Source organism: Manis javanica, chromosome 11, assembly GCF_040802235.1.
Source record: "Manis javanica isolate MJ-LG chromosome 11, MJ_LKY, whole genome shotgun sequence".
NCBI lineage: Eukaryota > Metazoa > Chordata > Mammalia > Pholidota > Manidae > Manis > Manis javanica.
In genome coordinates, this window is record NC_133166.1 from 103,363,488 (window position 1) to 103,381,212 (window position 17,725).

Genomic DNA, 17,725 nt, shown 5'->3' on the forward strand with positions numbered 1-17,725 from the left:
TGATTACGGAGTGTTTGGAAGCTCCCTGCATGCTGTGCCCCCATGCCCCCCTGCAGGGTGGGTTTCTGCTCTCCCAGCGTCCTGTCCTCAGAACAAGGGAGAGAAGGGGTGGGGCTCCCAGCCAGCCACTGTTTTTGCACCCTGGCCAGAGTGGAGGAGGAGGGAAAGGAGGGGTACAGAGGCCTGGAGCCTTCTAACAGCTTCCAGCTGCTTCCACACCCACCAGACTTCCTGTGTTGGGAGTGGTGTTTGGTTGAGTTTTTTCCTTTTTTCATCAAATGTGTGATCTAATTAGATCCTTGGGTCCCCTCATCTCTACCAGGTCCCCTTGTCTTAACTCTGCATGGGTCCCCTTCGCTGGTGCTGTTCTGACCCTCCATCTGCCCCTGTTTTCGTCCGTTCTGGGATCGCCTTTCAGGGCTGTCGCTGGCCACTGTCCCCGAACATGCACCCAGTGCGAGGTGAGCCCCACCATGCTGGCCCACCTTCCACAGGCTCGGGGGCAGCCAGTACCCAGGGACACAGGCAGGCTGTGGGCAGGTGGGGCGCTGACAGGAAGGAGCTCTGTCCGGACCGAGGTTAAAAGACTCCTCGGGGCTCAGTCTTGCCTCCCCTGTAGGAGGTGGGCTGTCTTAGCCAAGACACTTTGAACTTGGAACTCTGGGCTCTTTGAGGAAAATTAATGTTTTCTGCCTACCTCACAGGATCATAAAAGAATCAAATTAGATAATTATGAGAGTGCTTTGTGAACTGTAAAGGGTTTTATTTGATATTTTCCCTTTTTCATAGACAAATAACCTTTAGTTTTATAAAGACCGTATTTATAAAGACCACATTATTTCACCTAAATCCATGATCTGAGTACAGGCTGATTCAGGACCCACGTTCATCCCTCTTCGGAACCAGGATTTCTGTCAGATGAAAGCAGGTCAGTCAGAGAAGCGGGAATCTTTGCCCACCGCCTCGCCCACTCGCCCACAGTCCATCACAGTGTGAAACATGGCAGCGCCCATAATGTTGGGTTTTTGTGGCATTTTGGTTTTGTTTTTTTAATGTCTCAACTAAAGGCTTTCTTTTCTATAGCTTTACTGACATATAATAGGCTTATGGCAAACTACATATATTTAAAGGGTAATATTTAAAGGGTATTTAAAGGTGTGATGCATTTCATGAGGCTATAACCACAATTAAGATAATGGGCCAGCATCCCTCACTGCCTTCAGTTTCTTCCTGCCTTTCAGATCCGTCCACCTCCTCCATCCCTAACCCCCTGTTCTGCTTACTGTCATGATAGATCCATTTGTATTTTTTAGAATTTTATACAATGGACCCACACAGTATATATTTTAAGTTTTGGAAGCCCTGGCTTCTTTCAGTGTAATTATTTTAAGACGCATCCATGTTGTTGTGTCTCAATAATTCATCTCTTTTTATTGCTGAGTTGGATTCCATTGTATGGAGGTAACACATAGATCATATTCACCTATTCTTGGGCATTTTGGTTTGGTTTTGGGTTTTTTTGCAGTTTGAGGTTCTTACAAGCCACTATGAACATTTATGTACAAGGCTTTGTGCGACCAATGCTTTCATTTCTTGAGGGTAAACCCCGCATCGATGGGTTGTGTGGTTAACTGTATGTTTAAGAAACTGCCAGACTTCCAAAGTGGAGATACCATTTACAGTCTCATCAGCAGTGTATGAGTTCCAGTTCATCTACATTCTTGTCAACACTTGGTGTGATAAGTCTTAATTTTAGCTATTCTAGTGGGTGTGTGGAGTGCTACCTCGTGGATTCAATTTGCATTTCCCTAATGACTAATGATATTGAACATCTTTTCATGTACTTTATTGTACACAGTATAACTTCTTTGATGGAGAGTCTGTTTAAATCCTCTTGCACATTTTTAAGAATTGTGTTATCACCTTATTTTTGTTGGAAGTGTTCTTTATACATCCTAGATAAAAGTCTTACATCAGTCACATGTTTTACAAATATTTCTCTCAGTTTATGACTTACCTTTTTGTTACTGGAACAACATCTTTTGAAGAGCAAGTTTGTTTTTTTTTTGATGACATTGAATTTATTGAAAAATTCTTTAAAGTTGGTGCATTTTGTGTCTTATTTAAGAAATTTGTCAAACCCTAAATCACTAAGATGTCCTCCCATGTTTTCTTCTAGAAATCTTGTAGTTTTAACTCTTACCCTTAGTTCTTAGTCCATTTTGAGTTACTTTTTTTATGGTAGGGTCAAGCATTTTTGTTTTTGGTATACAGATCTCTAGTTTTTCCAGCTCCATGTATCGAAAAGACTGCCAGTCCCCCATGGAATTGCCTTTATATCTATCTCTGCAGAAAACCAATTGGCCATATATGCATGGGTATATTCTGTTCCACCCATCTATACCTATATCTTTATGCTGATACCACATTGTCTTGATTATTGTAGATGTATAATAAGTTTTGAAGTCCATCTGAGACTTCTCACTTTCTTCTTCTTTTTGTGAGTTTTTTATTATAGGTCTTTTGAATTTCCATATGAATTTCAGAATCAGCTTGTCAATTTTTACAAAGAGCCTATTGGGATTGTGTTCAATCTGTAGAAAAATATGGGGAGAATTGATATTTTAACAACATTGAATCTTCTGATCCATGCAAACAATATCTCTCTCCTTTTATTTAGCTTTTATTTAATTTCTCTCAACAGTGTTGTATAGTTTTCAGTGTATAGGTCTTGCACATCTTGTCAAATTCCTAGATATGGCATATTTTCAGGCTATTGTAAGTAATGTTTTAAATTTTTAAATTCTTTATTTTTTGTTGCTAAATATAGAGATGCACCTGATTTTTCTATATTGACTTTGTATCCTGAGCCCCTCCCCCCGTTAAAACTCAGTTTAACAGAACAGGAGCCTGGAAATACTGAGATGCAGGACATTGGCGGGACGTGATAAGCATTTAAAATGACATGTGAAAACGTCAGCATCTTTCTCTGTTTGAAGGAAATAAGCCATTCCAGGAGCAGCATAGCAGCCAGCCGTGGCTGTAAAGGGTGCGAGAGATGGGGTGGTATGGTGCATCTGACCCTCCACAAGCCGGCTCCCCTAGATTTCTGTGGTATTCGTGAGGGTGAATGGAGCAGGTGGGAATGCAGTGCAGCCCCTTTAAGAGACCAGAGCCAACCAGCCATCAGGCTGCTGGGAAGGCAGCCCAGGAGATAAGATAAGGCCCCCTGGCTGGTTTAAGCCTGGGTCCTGAGCCACAGTGGCTGGACTACTGATAGACAAACAGGAACCAGGGGTGATAAGGAGGAGGTGCCAGCTACTGACCAGGCTGGCCAGTGGTGGAGCAGCCAGATCACCCATTGGGCCCTGACAAGAAAAGGGGATGTTAATTGTGGGTGTGTAGAACTGAAGGCACTTGCATTCTCCTGTATATCCTTTCATATTTATGATCATGGCTTAAAAACCCTACTTGACTGTTTCTGAAGGCTTTCTATGTAGTACCTGTTTAATCAGTATGTTCATTGAACTCTTATGCCCTCCCTACTGACATCTTTACACACAAGCGAGGTGCTCCCTTACAGGGTGTGCAAACTACCTGATTCCTTGCTCACACTAGAAAAATCCTGACAAGGGCTTAACTCTGAAAAGCCTGGCACTGCTCATTTGCACATATCTGCATAGATTTGCATGTATCCTCCCAGTAGATACATCTATGCTGGACTTAGATTTCCCAAAGCAGCTGCCTATTTTTAAAGGGATAGAGAGGGGATTGTCTCTACTCATTGCTGCCCACCTTTCAAGTGCGCCCTCCAAAGATACAAAAATGACTTCTGCAGCTTGGAAACATAAAGACCACCACCTGTGGTCGCATAGTTTATGCACATCCAGGCAATCCTTTGCAGTCAAGGTGTCTCCCTTCTTTGTTTCTATTACAATTCCTAGTTCCTCTCTCCAAAACTCCAGAGCTGGGGCAGGGCATTATTAAGGCAGAGAAACCTTCTAGCCAAACAGCTAGGAGCTAAAATTGCTGAGAAGCCTTCAAGGATTGTGCACTGTACCTGGACAGAAAAGCCGGAGGCACTTCCATCCACGTCCCAGACTAGGGGTTGCTCCGACTACCTTTGTTCCCCCTCCTCCAGGAATAAATAAAAATACCATGCCCTTCCCTGGATCCCGGCTCCTCTATTGGCCTGCTAGGCAAGTATTTCATAATGTGGGCTCATTCAATTGGGCATCATGCCAGAGCAGAGTGCCTCAGGTTGCGAGTGTGCTCCAATCAGGCGGGGCGGCCTGGGTGGGCCTAGCGGCTCCTCTCTCCGCGGGGGGGAGGCCCGGCATTGCTCAGGTGGATGGCAGCAAGGTGGGAGTGGCCACTTCCTCGGGGCTGGGCAGAGGGGACCCGGCCATCCGTCAGCCAGCTTAAGGCAACCCAGTGCCGAAGGGGTTAAGGCCAGTCAGCCTGTGTGGCTGTTAATGATTGCTACCCACCTGGGACGAGTGAGTATTAGAGGAAAACCTTTTCCCAGTTCCTGAGTGTGAGAGGAGTCAGGCCAAGCGCAAGCAGAGGGGACCGTGCGCAAGAGCCGGTGAGTGAGCGGTTATCTGGCCGCACTATGCTCGTCTGGGTGGCTCTGGGACAGTATGGGAACACTCGGTAGACCCAGTCCATCAGCTGGAGCGAGCTTGTGTTACTCCTGCAAACAGATCCTCAGCTTTGGGTCAGATTCCGATACCATTCCTATTTATTGGAAGGAAATCTGCAGGGTGAAGTCCAAGGGGGTGAGTACTTGGCACCGAAGCTGGAGATTCGGACCATTCTCTGTCCTGATGCGGAGATAATGGTTTTGTGTGGCCACCCTGCACACAAAGCTGGAGCCGCTGCCCTTCCTTCTCCCCAAGCCATTGTCTCCAGAGGCGGACTGGGGAGCTCTGGGCAGAGGCACCATCGGCCTCTCTCCCAGGACCCTGCCTGGAGGTGGAGAGGGTGCCACCAACGGAGGCTGGGAAGGCTGTGCCTGGCCTTTCACCCTTTCACTAGTGTCAGGTGCGCAGAGCTGGGGGCAGGACAGAATGGGTGGGGGTGCACCGAGCGTTGGGGACAGGGAGAACTCAGCTCATTAAGAAGACAAAGTTTGTCATTTGGGAGCAAAACAAATCCAGGGAGAAAGCCAACCTTCTGGGTTCAGATTTCTCTCGTCCCCGCCCCCCATCTTCTCATTCAGGTCCCTCCATCCTCAGTCCCCAAACATTTGTGCCTCCTGACCCGGGCACCTTCGGGCACCTTCTCGGGACAAGTCAGACCTGTGTGGGGAGTGCAGACAGCAGTTCCTGGGCTTTGCTGGATGAGGAGAAGGTGGACTTTTTCAGTTGCTGCTGATTGTGTGTGTGTGTGTCTGTGTGTGTGTGTGTGTGTGTGTGTGTGTGTGTGTATGTGTGTGTGTGTGTGATGTGTACTCACACATGAACTTGTGACAAAAAATGAGAGGCTCATTTGTCTCTGAAGCAAGAATGTTGACTTTACCCCCCTCCTAGCCGGGGGCGCTTTTGTCCCCCTGCCTCTTTCTTGGGTGGAGGAGGTCCGATGACACAATGGTGATGTCAGCCGGCCTTGGCGGGTCTGCTGGGCAGGAACAGAGCACTCCCGGTGCCAGTCTTGAGGGCAGATTTGAGAGAGAAGGCAACCCCCCCACATGGCTGTCAGCTGTGGTGCTGCCTTGCCTGGGCTGTCACAGGCAAACAGAAACCGGGCACGGTAAGGGGGAGGTGCCAGCCGCGGGACCCACAGGGCAGGAGCACAGCCGCCAAGTTTCTGGGCATGGGAGCCAAGAAAGAGGAGGAAGTAGTGACTGGGAGCAGCGGGGCCACCTGCGCTCCCTGCCTTGTGTTAGGTCCGCCACGGATATGACTGGCCACCCTCGGTGCCCACGCTCCCAGGAGGAGCAGCACAGAGGCACCGGCCCTCTTGGCGGGGTGGTTTCAGGGGTGAAGGTTGCACGGTCGGCCCGCGTGCTCAGCGGTTGGTTTAATGCTTTGCTGTTACCATCCTGAAGTTCGGAAGTTTTGAACAAGGGCCTGTGAATTTTGTAGGCTGTGCCCTTCCCAGGCCCAGGTGGAAGGTTGCTGCCGCAGGGTAATTGTTCCTTTGCCCCAACAGCTGTAGGCAGACTCGTCAGCTACTCAGGTGTCCCCTACCAAGACGGGCTTCCGGCCTGACCGGGGCCAGCACGGCGTCTCTTCCCTGTCCTCCTTTCGCCTCCCCAAAAGCATTCTGTTCCTCTTTGTCGCCGCTCCCCTTCCCAGTCTTCCTTCAGAGCTGCTGCATGGCCGGAGGACAGGGGAGGGGACAGTGTCCCTTCCCTGGCTCCCTGCCTCCTCCTTTCCTCTTTCCTCCCCTCCCAGGCCCCTCTTTCCCTTGTCTGGGGTTCAGGCTGGGAGCACCTCTTCTGTTCCGCCGAGATCGAGAGACACGCTCTGGCACCTGCTTCTTGTGCCGTTTGCTCAGAAACAGGTTGTTTCCCTGGGGTCCCCACAGCAGCAGGTTGGGTGGGAGGGGATAGGAGCAGGGAAGCCAGACGCCCAAGTCGCTGTCCCTGGTAGCGGCTCCTCTCCCTCTCTCGCTCTTCGCCACCTCTTCCTGCTCTGGGCCAGGGGCCCGGGCCCTGCAGACAACCTCTCCCCTCTTCCCCCTTCAGCCTCGCCCGACTGGCTTCGCCCGCCCGACTGGCTAATCCAAGAAGGGAAAGGAAGGCAGGGGCCGGGACAGCCCCCATTCTTGCGCCTCATCCAGCTCCTCTCCCCACCTCCCGAGCTGCCCTTTAACCTTTCCCAAAGGCCTCCCCCAGGCCTGCCCCCAGCAGGGCTGTTAGTGACATGTTTTCAGACCCTGGAGGGGCGTCCTGTGCCCGTGACTTATAAACAGTGGCTTACCCAAATTAATGTGGATTGGACTTTAGAATGTATCATTTCATTTAAATTTTAACTTGTGGGTGGCAGCAGATAAAGGGAAGTCTTTTTGGGTTAGCTGAGGCCTGTAAGGGCTCTTGCGTTCCCTGAGGACAGCCTATCAGCGACGGAAGGACAAACCGCTTTGGAATTAAATGAATGGAATCCAAAAATATGAGAAGTGGAAGGTGGCTTAGAGAGCGTGTGGCCCAGCGCTGCCCCATAGACTGTTCTATTGCGGTGGGGCATCCATCCAGTACGGTAGCCCTGTCACTCTGACTGTTGAGCCACAGTGAAATGTGGCTGGCAGGACTGAGGACCTGAACTTACGATTTTGTTTAATTTTAATTATTTGAAAGGCTAATGGCTATTCAATTGGATGGCACTGATTTGGGATAGTGCTACTTTTTTTTACTTCTTTATTTAATTAACGAGTATAACATCAGCCACTTACTAAGTAACTGTTACGTGCCAAGCATTCTCCTGTATGCTTTAAATATGTAATCTTGTTCAGTCCTCACAGCAGCTCCGGTATCACCACCATCTTACAGATGGGCAGACTGAGACCCAGAAAGGAAAAATGGTGTGTACTGGTCAGCCACAGAGACTGCTGACGCTGGGCCTCTGCTCATGCTCAAGCCGTCTTCCTTAGGGTATTCCACACACTGTCCCTTCTGTGTCTCCGTGGACAGCTTTCTTCGCAAGCTCTCCAACTCTTCCCTTCCAGATCTCACTCTTCCTCCCTGGGATGTCAGGGGAGCTAATGATGACCATCCTCAGTCCACAGAGGGCAAGGATGGCTACGGCATTCCCCAGACACAGCCCTTTTCTGGCAGGTTCCACTGGCCACCCATGTCCCCAGGCTCCCTGTGGCTCCTCCCTGCAGCAGACAGCAATCTGGGGAGTCCTCTGCCCTCAGAGCCCTTGGCAAGCTCCCCAAGTATTACATGGGAATTTCCAGACTCCTCACTCCTTGGCAGAAGGAGGTGTTCAAACCTTCCCACAATCCATCTGTGTCCTGGCTTGCCCGTTACTCCCTGTCCAGGAGAGACAGCAGCTGAGCCCTCCCTGGGGAAGCCAGGCAGACGCGTCCCCCTGGGCAGGTAGGGAGCGCCTAATGCTTGAGCTCCGCTGCCACCCCTTCTGCCCTTGCCACCCTCCCCCCATACTGCCCCCAAGGTGGGGCTCCTTCTAACAGCGACTGCCGAGTCTCCTCCTCTGCAGCTCTCATTGATTTATTGCCCTCCTCTTCCCCAGACAAAGCCCCTGCTTTGCAGGCTCTTATCAGAGTGGCCTGGCCAGTAGGGAGGAGGGAGGGAGCCGAGGGGCCATGGAGCAGATGGTAGCTGCCTTGTGTCCCCAAGCGAGAGGGATTGCAGGCTGAGCTCTCCCACCTCTCTCCCTCACAGCTCAGCACCCCAAAGCAGAATGGCACATGTCCCCTCCTCTGGGGTAGGCAGGCCACTGAGCTGCCTCTAGCTACTCTGTCCAACAGCCGCTCGGTTCCTACTGTGCGTGGGGTGCTGGCCAGGGCAGAGCAACAAAGAAGGCCCGGCTGTAGGCTGTCTGCATGTGGCTGCCCTCGCACACCTCTGTGCCTAGGCAGGCGTTGCCAAACGAACACTTAGAAGGACCGCCCACCCCACATCACAGTCCCCAGACGCCCCCGGGGCTTCCAGCGAGAGCTGGTGCTGTCATCCCTGGGTTCTTGCTGCAGGCCTTGCAGAGTCCAGTCCCCCAGAACCACAAAACTCTCCCTTTCCTTCCCTGGAGACAAGGACTCAGGTGGGACAAGTAGCAGGGACTGGGGGCAGCCAAGGAGAGGGATTTGTCCTACCTGCCTCTCCCGTCACTCTAGCTGGAGCGGTGGCTCCCAGCCTCCCTGACTCTGAATGGGCCTTGCCTCCCTCCCAGTGCAAGGAACAGAGACCATGTGAGTGTGATCACTCCCTTTGTTCTGTACCCTCAGAGCACCGTAGCCCTTGTGCCTCTGCTGTCTAGTCTGGTAAGACATGGCATCACTTACTGCCATTGTTTTAGTGTTAAAACAAGGAAACAAAGGCATGGAACAGCCTGACCCTCCCAGATTGCTTATTTGGGAAGCAAGAAGGCCTTTGTAGCTTTTGAGGGTGTGGAAATAGGGACATCAGCCCAGATGCATTACTCTCCAAACACTTACTTTGTAAAATTCCTTCTCCCGGGGTGGGGTGGGGTGACTGCTCTCGGGGAGAAACCAGAACTGAATATGCTGAGCTAGGAATGAAGAGAGCCGCTTCCAAAGGCCTCCCCAGGTCTGGAAGTGGACAGCTGGGCCGCCTCAGCCTCTGCAGGGCAAGGGTTTGGGATGCAGCTCCGAGCTAGGGGGAGAAGGGGTAATTAATGATTACCCTGCTCCATTGCCCTGTGGGACTCTCCCCCATGGCTGACTGTCAGGAGAAGGCAACTTGGAGGCTGAGGGGAAGGGCCTGGGGCCTTTTTCTGTCTGCCTCTAGCTGGCCTAGCTGGGGGTCACTCAGGAGTGGCTGAGAGAAGGAAACTAGGGCTGGAGGTGCAGGCAGCTCCTTTTCCTCCTCCGTTCACGTCCTCTTCCCTGAGCAGGGAACCAAATGGAAGCATGAGGCTGAGGTGTGGGCAGGGCCCAGGTTGCCGGCTTGCCCCAGTTCTCCAAGCTGGGTTAGGGCGGCCTGCCTCCCCTCCTGCCCGTGATGACTGCCGGGTCCCAGAATCACAGTTCTTAACACTTGGAAGGGCCACCCGTGCCCCGACATTAAGAAATGGCTACTCCAGGAGCGACATTTAATAATTTATAGCCAGAAAGGACCCTGGTCTGGAGTCCTGGAGTGCCTGTGGGGCCCTGGGGCTCCGAGAGGCACCGGCCGGGGGTAGGGAGGGCCACTCCAGGGGCTCCCTGGGGCAGCTCTTCACCGACCCGCAAGGAAGAATCCCGACATTACAGTAACTGGCACGGTTATGCCGAATATCCACCCAGGTTATCTTCATTTTTCAGAAGACAGATGGAATTCCGTAAAGGAAGGTAGTCAGTTTGAAGGTAAGGTGACCCAAGCTAGGGTGAAGATCAGCGTGAAAATTCTGTCAAGGTCCCTTGAGTGAGGTTCACATTGGCTCTACCACGTGGCATGTGTGCACTCGCACACACACAGACACACACATGCACACACACCACACAGACATACACGTGCGCATGTGCAGACACATGCACGCACACACGGAATCATTACCCAGACTGGAGACTGCACAAGAGTACCCCCCTTACCCTGCCATCATAGGCTTTCCTGTTTCCTATTATAGGAATCTAAAGAAGGCGCAGGGCTGTGGCTAGGAGATGGTGCCGTGAGAGGCAGGGATGGGCATCTGCACAGGATGGAGGCGAGGACGCCCTGTGGGCCCCAGACCTGTGATTTCCATACCTTGGCCCCCGGTCAGCTCTTCTGCTTTGTGTCTTTGTGTCTGAGGTAGGGGCTGAGCTTAGGAGGCCCTCCCCCTGCATTCCATCACTGGCTGTATGTAAGTAGTAGGTGAGGACAAGGTGCTTGGGCCCTTTGGGGTGAGGATGGGGGCGGTGAGGTCAGGCAGAGTTAAGTAGGAAAGAGGGTCTTATCTCTTAGACACTCAGGTCAGTCACATGGCATTTTAGGGTGTCCCAAGCTTGCTTGGGGGATGACGTCCTATATTTGCCATTTGGGAAATCTCTGCTCAGGAGGAGGGATGGTGCCAGGCGGGGAAGAGGGCAGGGAGCAAGTTCAAATGCAAGGCTGGCAGCCAGGCGCTTAGAGCCTGCAGAGTTAGCCTTTTGCCCTGTGGGCAGCACATGGAAAAGATGATGCCCTGCAGAGCTCGTCCCAGGGCATAACCGCCTCTGGCCTCCCGTTTGTGTGGCGGCAGTAAGGAGAACCCGGGGACTGCGTGGGGAAAAGTGGGCTGGGGAAGTGTTTTTCCCTAGGAATGACTGGGGGAGCTTCAGGAATCAGGCCTATCAGGACTGTTGGACATGTAAAGCTAGTTGGTTTTTAATTGGGACAGAATGCTGGAGCAGATAAAGCTCCTCGGAAATTGTGATGAGGTCCGGAGGGGGCGGCGGAGAGCAGGAGCCGACCTCCCCCCACCGCGTCTGCTGTGGGCAGGCCCCGCTTGGAATCTGAGTGCTGGGGGAGGAAGGACGTGGGAGGGTTGGGCCATAGGCAGCCCTCCTTCCCACACCTCACAGGCCCCTCCGTCTAATGAGCTGTAATGCCAGAAGCCCAAGGCATCCTCAGGATGGGGAAGCCTGGCCAGGGCTAATTCTCTGTCAGCAGATTGTCAGGAGCTGTGGAGATGAAGCAGCTTTGTGTACGGCAGACAAGCAAGAGGCGCCCAGAAGGTGAAAGGAGTTGAGCGTATTTCTCTAGTTCAGTATTTATCACGGTAGGAGCCTGGGTGTGTGTATAGCGCGCGGGTGTGCGCATGTGTGCAAGCATGCATGCCTGCAAAGGGTCATGAAGACCTGGGTTGATTTTGCTCTTTTGGCTGCATAGTGCCAGGTATGACTCCAGATAGATGCTGGTTCTTGGGGAGGATGTTTGGAGACGAATCGGTACACGTACCTCCATAATGAGGCTGTCACTGGGACTTAGGGGCTGGGTGTGTGTCTTGTACTGTAGAAAAGCCCTAACTAGATGGAGAGACAAATGCTTGGAAGGTGGAGAGGATCTGCATCTTTTCACTGTAGTTTATTGGTTTGGGCACTTCTGGAACACCAGCGCCTAATGCCCAGAGGTCCTGCCCCATACAGTCTTTTTAAGCCTGAGACTGTGCGTTTTCATTTTCTAGCTCTGGCACCTGGCTTTTTTCTTGATTTGTTTTTAAGCAGACTGATCATAGCCATTATCTCTTATGCATAAAACATTTCACATTTTGAAAGTCCATAGCTATTATTTCATAGAATTAGAAGGTACCTCATTAGCACATGAGAAGGCCGAGGGCCGTAGAAGTCAGGTCCTACTGCTAATTCATGTTGGGTCTTGGACTGAAAACCTAGTCATACCAAATTCTCTCTCCACTGAGAGCTGTCACTGGGGCCACCTTCACAGGTACAGTGGATAAGGTGACCACCTAGTGGACAACCCAGGAATTTAGGGATGCTCCTGCCTCCATCACAAAATCTCCTTTCCTCCTTGAGATTCTCCCTTTCCTTGGGTGGAGGTTGGGAGGTTCATTTGGAGATGTACTCATAACCGTTTGTCCTTGAGCAGTGAAGGCCTTTGACATCCCAAAAGGAAAGGAAAGGAAAGACGAGAGGAAGCTGATTACCTGTCTTTGTTTCCCTTCTGTAATATTCTGCACCCTGTAAGTTCTTCCTGCTGTCCAACCTAAAACAACCTGTCATTTGGTGCAGTTTAGCGGCAAAGGAAAAGAAACCCAGTTAGACCTTCTGTGGGCTAGCTTAAACTTGAGGATTTCAGAGCTCTCAACAAGCAGAGGAAACCCCTGAGCCCTTCATTGCTATTCCCTTATCTTCACCGGGCATGGGAGAAGTAATTTAACTTGCAACTTAAGCAAAAGGCTGTGGGAGGCCCCTGAGCTCAGCTTGAATAGAAAGGGGATATTTTTGCCTTCCAGAGGAAGAAAACTCATTTTCCCAATGCACTTCCACCCGCTCCTCCTGTGCAGATGAGCTTAATTTTCTTCCCCTCCTAATGAAGATGGATCAAAGCCAACCTATATATTCAAGGGGAAGCCAGGCAGGGGAACTGAGTTAAGGGGGTGAGGGAACAGAAACAGAGCATCTCTCATGAAGAGGAAGTAATTAATTTTAAGAGCACGCACAGATAGGGAAGCCCTTGGTAATAGAATGTCGTACTCCAAATGCAGGTGGTTAAAAATTAAATCAGAGCATGGGGAATTTGTTCATTCATTCAGCAAATATTTATTGGGCACCTACTGTGTGTAGGTAGAGACCTCCAGCCAGCGGCCATCAGGAGAGGGCCCAGATCTCCACGACCACAGCAGGGCTCATGTAACTGGGCCGAGACAGGGAGAGGTGGGATCCTGTCATCAGGATAAAACATTTGCCCAAGTACCACTAAATGGCTGAATATATTGACCTTTTGGATTTAGGATTTGTTGCTTAAATATCAGCAGCTGTTGAACCCAGCCATATCCAAACGGCTCATCTGATCTCGGGCTGAATGATAATGTTGTCCATTTGCTTTTCCTCCACTGATTGCATTGTTCTCTGACTGAGTTCTGTCGTCAGTCCGAAAAATTAAATAAGCCCCCCCCTCTCAGTGTCTGTTGTGATGGCACAGAATTGCCATCACAATAGACCGTGATTCACCAGAATGCCTGGTGCTGCCAGAAAGAACCACCTTGGTCAGAGGGATTCTGTCATCCGAAGACAAAAATGGAATAATACTGAAAGCCAGAGGAGCTGAAATTTGATATCAAAAAAAGAACATCGCGACAGTGTCAGATAGCAGGCAGTCTGCAGCCCTCTTTGCTAGAACCCTTTACAAACAACCATGGCTCTTAATGAGCTTGATTGGCAAGTGGGTGTACCTTAGAGGCAGGGGGATGGAAGAGGTGACCTTCACAAGGCCCCTGCAGTCCACGACATTGGGAAAAGGGGAGACTTGACCATCTTCAGCCTCTGGAGAAAGCTCCCTTGCCCTGGAGCAGATCTGGCAGTCACCAGCTGGAATTTATCCCATGGCATCTGGGAAGATTTTCAGAAATAAGCATACCAGGACTCCCCTCTGAGCCCCATTTGCTGCCCTCTTCCTCAGAAGCTTTGGGAGGAAGCTTTCCTTTCATCTCACCCGAGCAAAGAAGCCGGCTCCTTGCTACCAGCTCAGCTCCACGACGCCCACGCCCACGTGCTCCATCGCTCCTCATCCGCTGGACCACCCCAAGCAGAGGGCCCGCAGGCTGGGGCTGTGTCTCAGGGGGCATGCAGGGGGACGCCACGGCGAAGCCTCATTCCCTCTGCTCCTGCCAGTACACGAAGAAGGCTGGGAGGCTGGGAGGAGACAGGAGGCTTAATCAAGCTCGGCGTTCTGACGACGGCAGCCACAGTGCACGAGTCTGGAGCGTCACCGAACCCTTGTGCCCACAGGATTGCAAGAGTCTCTGAGAAGCAAGCCAGTTCCAGCCCAAGGGCCTGGGCTCTGGGCCGGGAGTTGGGAGGCAGGGAGCCCTGTCTTCCTGCAGGTCAGGCTGGCATGAGCTGCTGCTGTGCACATGGGAACGCAGCCCCAGGCTCCCCCGCCTGCCCGGCCGCTTTGTGTCCTTAGCTCAGCGAGGTCAGACTACCTGGAAGTTGTACACCTGCTCTGTGTGCGCCGGCCTCTCTGTTTCAGCCTTTCCTCCTTGGGGACCTGAATGGGGAGGATATCAGCCCCTGCTCCCTTTTTCTGCCTCCAGCTCTCTGACGGGCAGCATTCTGGCTGAATGCTAAGAAGACACAAGCTCCCTTGGGCACCTGGGACCCCTTGCCACCAGCCAGGGGGAGCCCCTCCCCTCCCCTAGGGCTGGAGCCTGAAGGAGGGGGGCCGGCAAAGCCCGCCTCCGCTGGCTCTGGAGCTTGGCCACGGCGCCCCGAACCCCGGGGCCGGAGGACTTACCTCTCAGAGGGATGGTAGGAGCAGGGTGGCCAGTGGGTCTGCTGAGGCTGCCAAACGGGAGCCAGAGCTGCCAAAAAAATGTTGAAGTTTCGGGCCGATCGACGGATCAGGTAGGGATTTCTTCGGTGGACCGTGGGGCCAAGTTGAGTGAGAGCAGGCCGAGCCTGCAGCTCGTTGGATCGGGGGGCTCCAGAGCAAGGGGCCTGCCTGTCACGACCTGCAGAAGGAAGAGCAGTTAGGTCAATGACTGCTGCATTGCAGTGGCTGTGAAGGGGAAGCTATTTTGAAGTTGGTGGCGCTAGGATGGAGAGAGGACGTCATTTGTAGAGGTTGCTGGGTAGGACAGTCTAGGGCAGGGAGAAATCCGCCGTGCCTTGAAAGACTTGTGCCAGCTGACAGCAGACTGAGTGTGCTTCTCTGTGTGTGACTGTCTGCACCAGTGCCTGCAGGGAAGGTTCCAGCCCTGAGCACAGGGAACATGGAGAGCAGACGGGGACTGGGCTGTGGGTGTGGGAGGCAGGTGTCCTGTGCCACTGGGAAGGCAAAGACCATGACACTCTAAGGACCTTTGTTGTCATGAACTGCCTGCCCCCTGAGCCCGAGAAGGGCAGAGCCAGGGATGCAAGGAAACAGCTGCTCTTCCTTGTAACAATCCCCTGCAGTTACAGAGAGCATCCTTGTTGGGTCTGGGAGGGAAGCGGAAATAAAGTTTAAGAAGCTGGAGCAGGTTGTCCACACGCCAGAGTGAGAACCCAGGCCTGGTGGACGCTGGCCAAATCAGGATCCCAGCTAGCAAGCCTGGGCAGCAAAACCAGGATTTCCACACGGCCCTCACCCCTGCCCACTGTGCTCCTACCTACTCCATGACTGGTCTGGAAGCAGAAAAATCACCCTTTGATTTATCTTTACCTTCAGCAGACAGCTCAAGGGCTGGGATGTGTGCTGGGCGTTTGAAGAGGGTGTCTCCAAATGGTTAGTTTACCTTTCTCTTGTGCTGAGGGAACTGAGTATAGATCTCTTTGCCCTGGTGCCAGCTGACCCACTGCTTGTCAGGCAGAGTGCTGGCCCTTTGCTGACAGAGTGCTCATGGAGCCTGGTGTTGGGAGCCACAAGCTGCATGCAGCCCACGGAGGCTCTGTCCGGGCTGATTGGGGTGACCTGAACCTGCTCTGGGCTCTCATAGTGTTTCTCAAGATGGCTGGGTGAAGAGGACCTTAAAACTCATCCAGCCCCCTTCTGACTGGATGTTTGAATCTCCTACAACGTCCTTGCCGAGTGGGTTCCCAGCTTGCAGAATCTATCTCAGATGGCTGCGATTTGTGGCTTAGACCTGCTGCACTAGCCCTGCTCCCCTACCTCCCATGACAGCCACCAGGGAGCCAGCCTAACACTCATTTGGCCAGAAGTGCCACAGCAGGGCCTCCCGAAGGAGCCCCCACAGTTCTGCCCCCATATGCCCCTGGTCCCTGCTCCCCCCTACTTCCTGGCAGCCTGACCCCACAATGCCCCACCCCTCTCCCCAGCCAGGGCCTCCCTTAATTAGACCTGACTGTTGAGCCAGCACCCTGACAGATCCTACGGTCTCAGCTATACCAGGTAACCCCTTAAACGGGGAGACCCTGGACTTAGAATGTGGGTGGGTCCCAGCCCAGGCTCAGGAATGGAATTCATGGATTTCTCATTTCATTTAAAGAAAGAGTGGAATATAAAGCAGTGGAGGGAGGAGTCCAAGGTCACAAGAGAATTCTTTCAGCAAATAATGAGTGAGCAGTTTTCATGTGGAGCACTGGTGGGAGGTGTTCCAAGAGAGAACCTGCCGCACAGGAACCTGTTGGCACCCCCTCCCCACCACCTACATATGCAACCGGGGTGACCGCTGGAAGGGCTGAGTGGGGCTCACTTCCAGCCACAGGGGCCTCTAGTAAGTAGTTAACCCTGACTGGTGACAGGTGTCCTCCGCACACCGCCCACTGATGGCAGCTGCTTTTTCTCCAGCCCAGCGCACCACCTGGCCCCCCCGGATCCCACCACTGGAAGACAGCAGGAGGGACAAGTGCCTATGTGGTCACCCACCCCTGTCGCCGCCCAGAGCCTGTCCTCCCTTGGGTTGCATCTCTGCTTTCTGCATTTTTACCACTTCTTTCTCTTTATTGCCTCTACAGCCACAATGAAAGACGGAACACATTTCTACACCCAGTGACTGGCCAGGTCCCAGGGGAGAACAAAAAATTCGACTTGAAAACGTACGTTTGCCCCAGCTTGCTGCCTAACCTTTCCATCCTTGACTGCCACCGTCCACTGCCACTTTGCAGATGGGAAGGGGAAGAGAAGAGGGGGATGAGCCGAGCAGAAGGGGTTCGGGGCTGCTCACCTCAGTTCTGAGGACCCGAAGCTCCTGAGACCCATGTGGCTTGACACCCTCATCCTCTTTTCCCAGAATCTAGCAGATGTCAGGTTAGTGCATCCCGCAGGTTGAGCCAAGGAGTGAGACAAGTCTGGGGTTGGCACGTCACCCAGAGGCCTGGGAGGGAATCCGATATAACCATGAGGGCCAAATGCTAATTCCTCTGACTGTGGATCTTGGCTCAGTGAATGAAAGAAGAAAAGGTAATTAAATGACTCTCTTAGTCCCCCGGGCCATTGTGTCTTTCAAATTAGAAGGAAGGGGAGTCCTAGGGTCTAGGTTTTTAAAATAAGTTTATAGAAAAGCAGGAGGAAAATGTTCAGGGTTATAGATACAATTTAAGAAGAGAGGAGGCTGCCGCTGTGATGACCTCTTGACAGCACTTAGGGGATCTAAGCCTGTGCTGCCACTGAATGGGGCGGTGGGGCGGGAAAAGGGGCAGGGGCTGGTCCGTCGTTTCCTGGCTTTCACTGGTCTTCTCTTCTGGTCTACTTGAAATCAGATCGGCCTTGGACATGTCCAATAAGGCAGGTGGCAAACGCCCGGCCAGTACCAACTGTGACTTACCCAACCACAACATGGTGTCCGAGGTCCCTCCAGAGCGGCCCAGCGTCCGGGTAAGTCCAGTCCCAAGGCCAGCTGTCAGGTGGAAATCCTAGGAAGTGTTGTAGCCTGTCCAGCTGGGTCAGCAGGTGCCACAGAGCAGTTGAGGTGATGCAAGGAGGACAACGGGAAGTAGGGAGGCTCCGACCAGAACC

The 17,725-nt window shown here is 52.4% G+C and overlaps 1 protein-coding gene across 15 annotated transcripts in view; it reads left to right on the forward strand.

Annotated features, from left to right (window-relative positions):
* The window catches only part of PLEKHA6 (pleckstrin homology domain containing A6), a 135,842-nt gene that overhangs the window by 76,273 nt on the left and 41,844 nt on the right, over positions 1-17,725 (forward strand). For 12 of the 15 annotated variants that reach the window (XM_073217080.1, XM_073217083.1, XM_073217081.1 and 9 more), the window contains 2 exons: positions 16,726-16,806; positions 17,470-17,584. In XM_073217080.1, the coding sequence (XP_073073181.1) occupies positions 16,726-16,806; positions 17,470-17,584 (196 nt within the window). Of the gene's footprint in view, positions 1-4,339; positions 4,589-4,655; positions 4,782-5,733; positions 5,755-16,725; positions 16,807-17,469; positions 17,585-17,725 lie in introns of those variants that run through there. The other 3 variants (XM_073217090.1, XM_073217093.1, XM_073217087.1) reach the window with 3 other exon arrangements.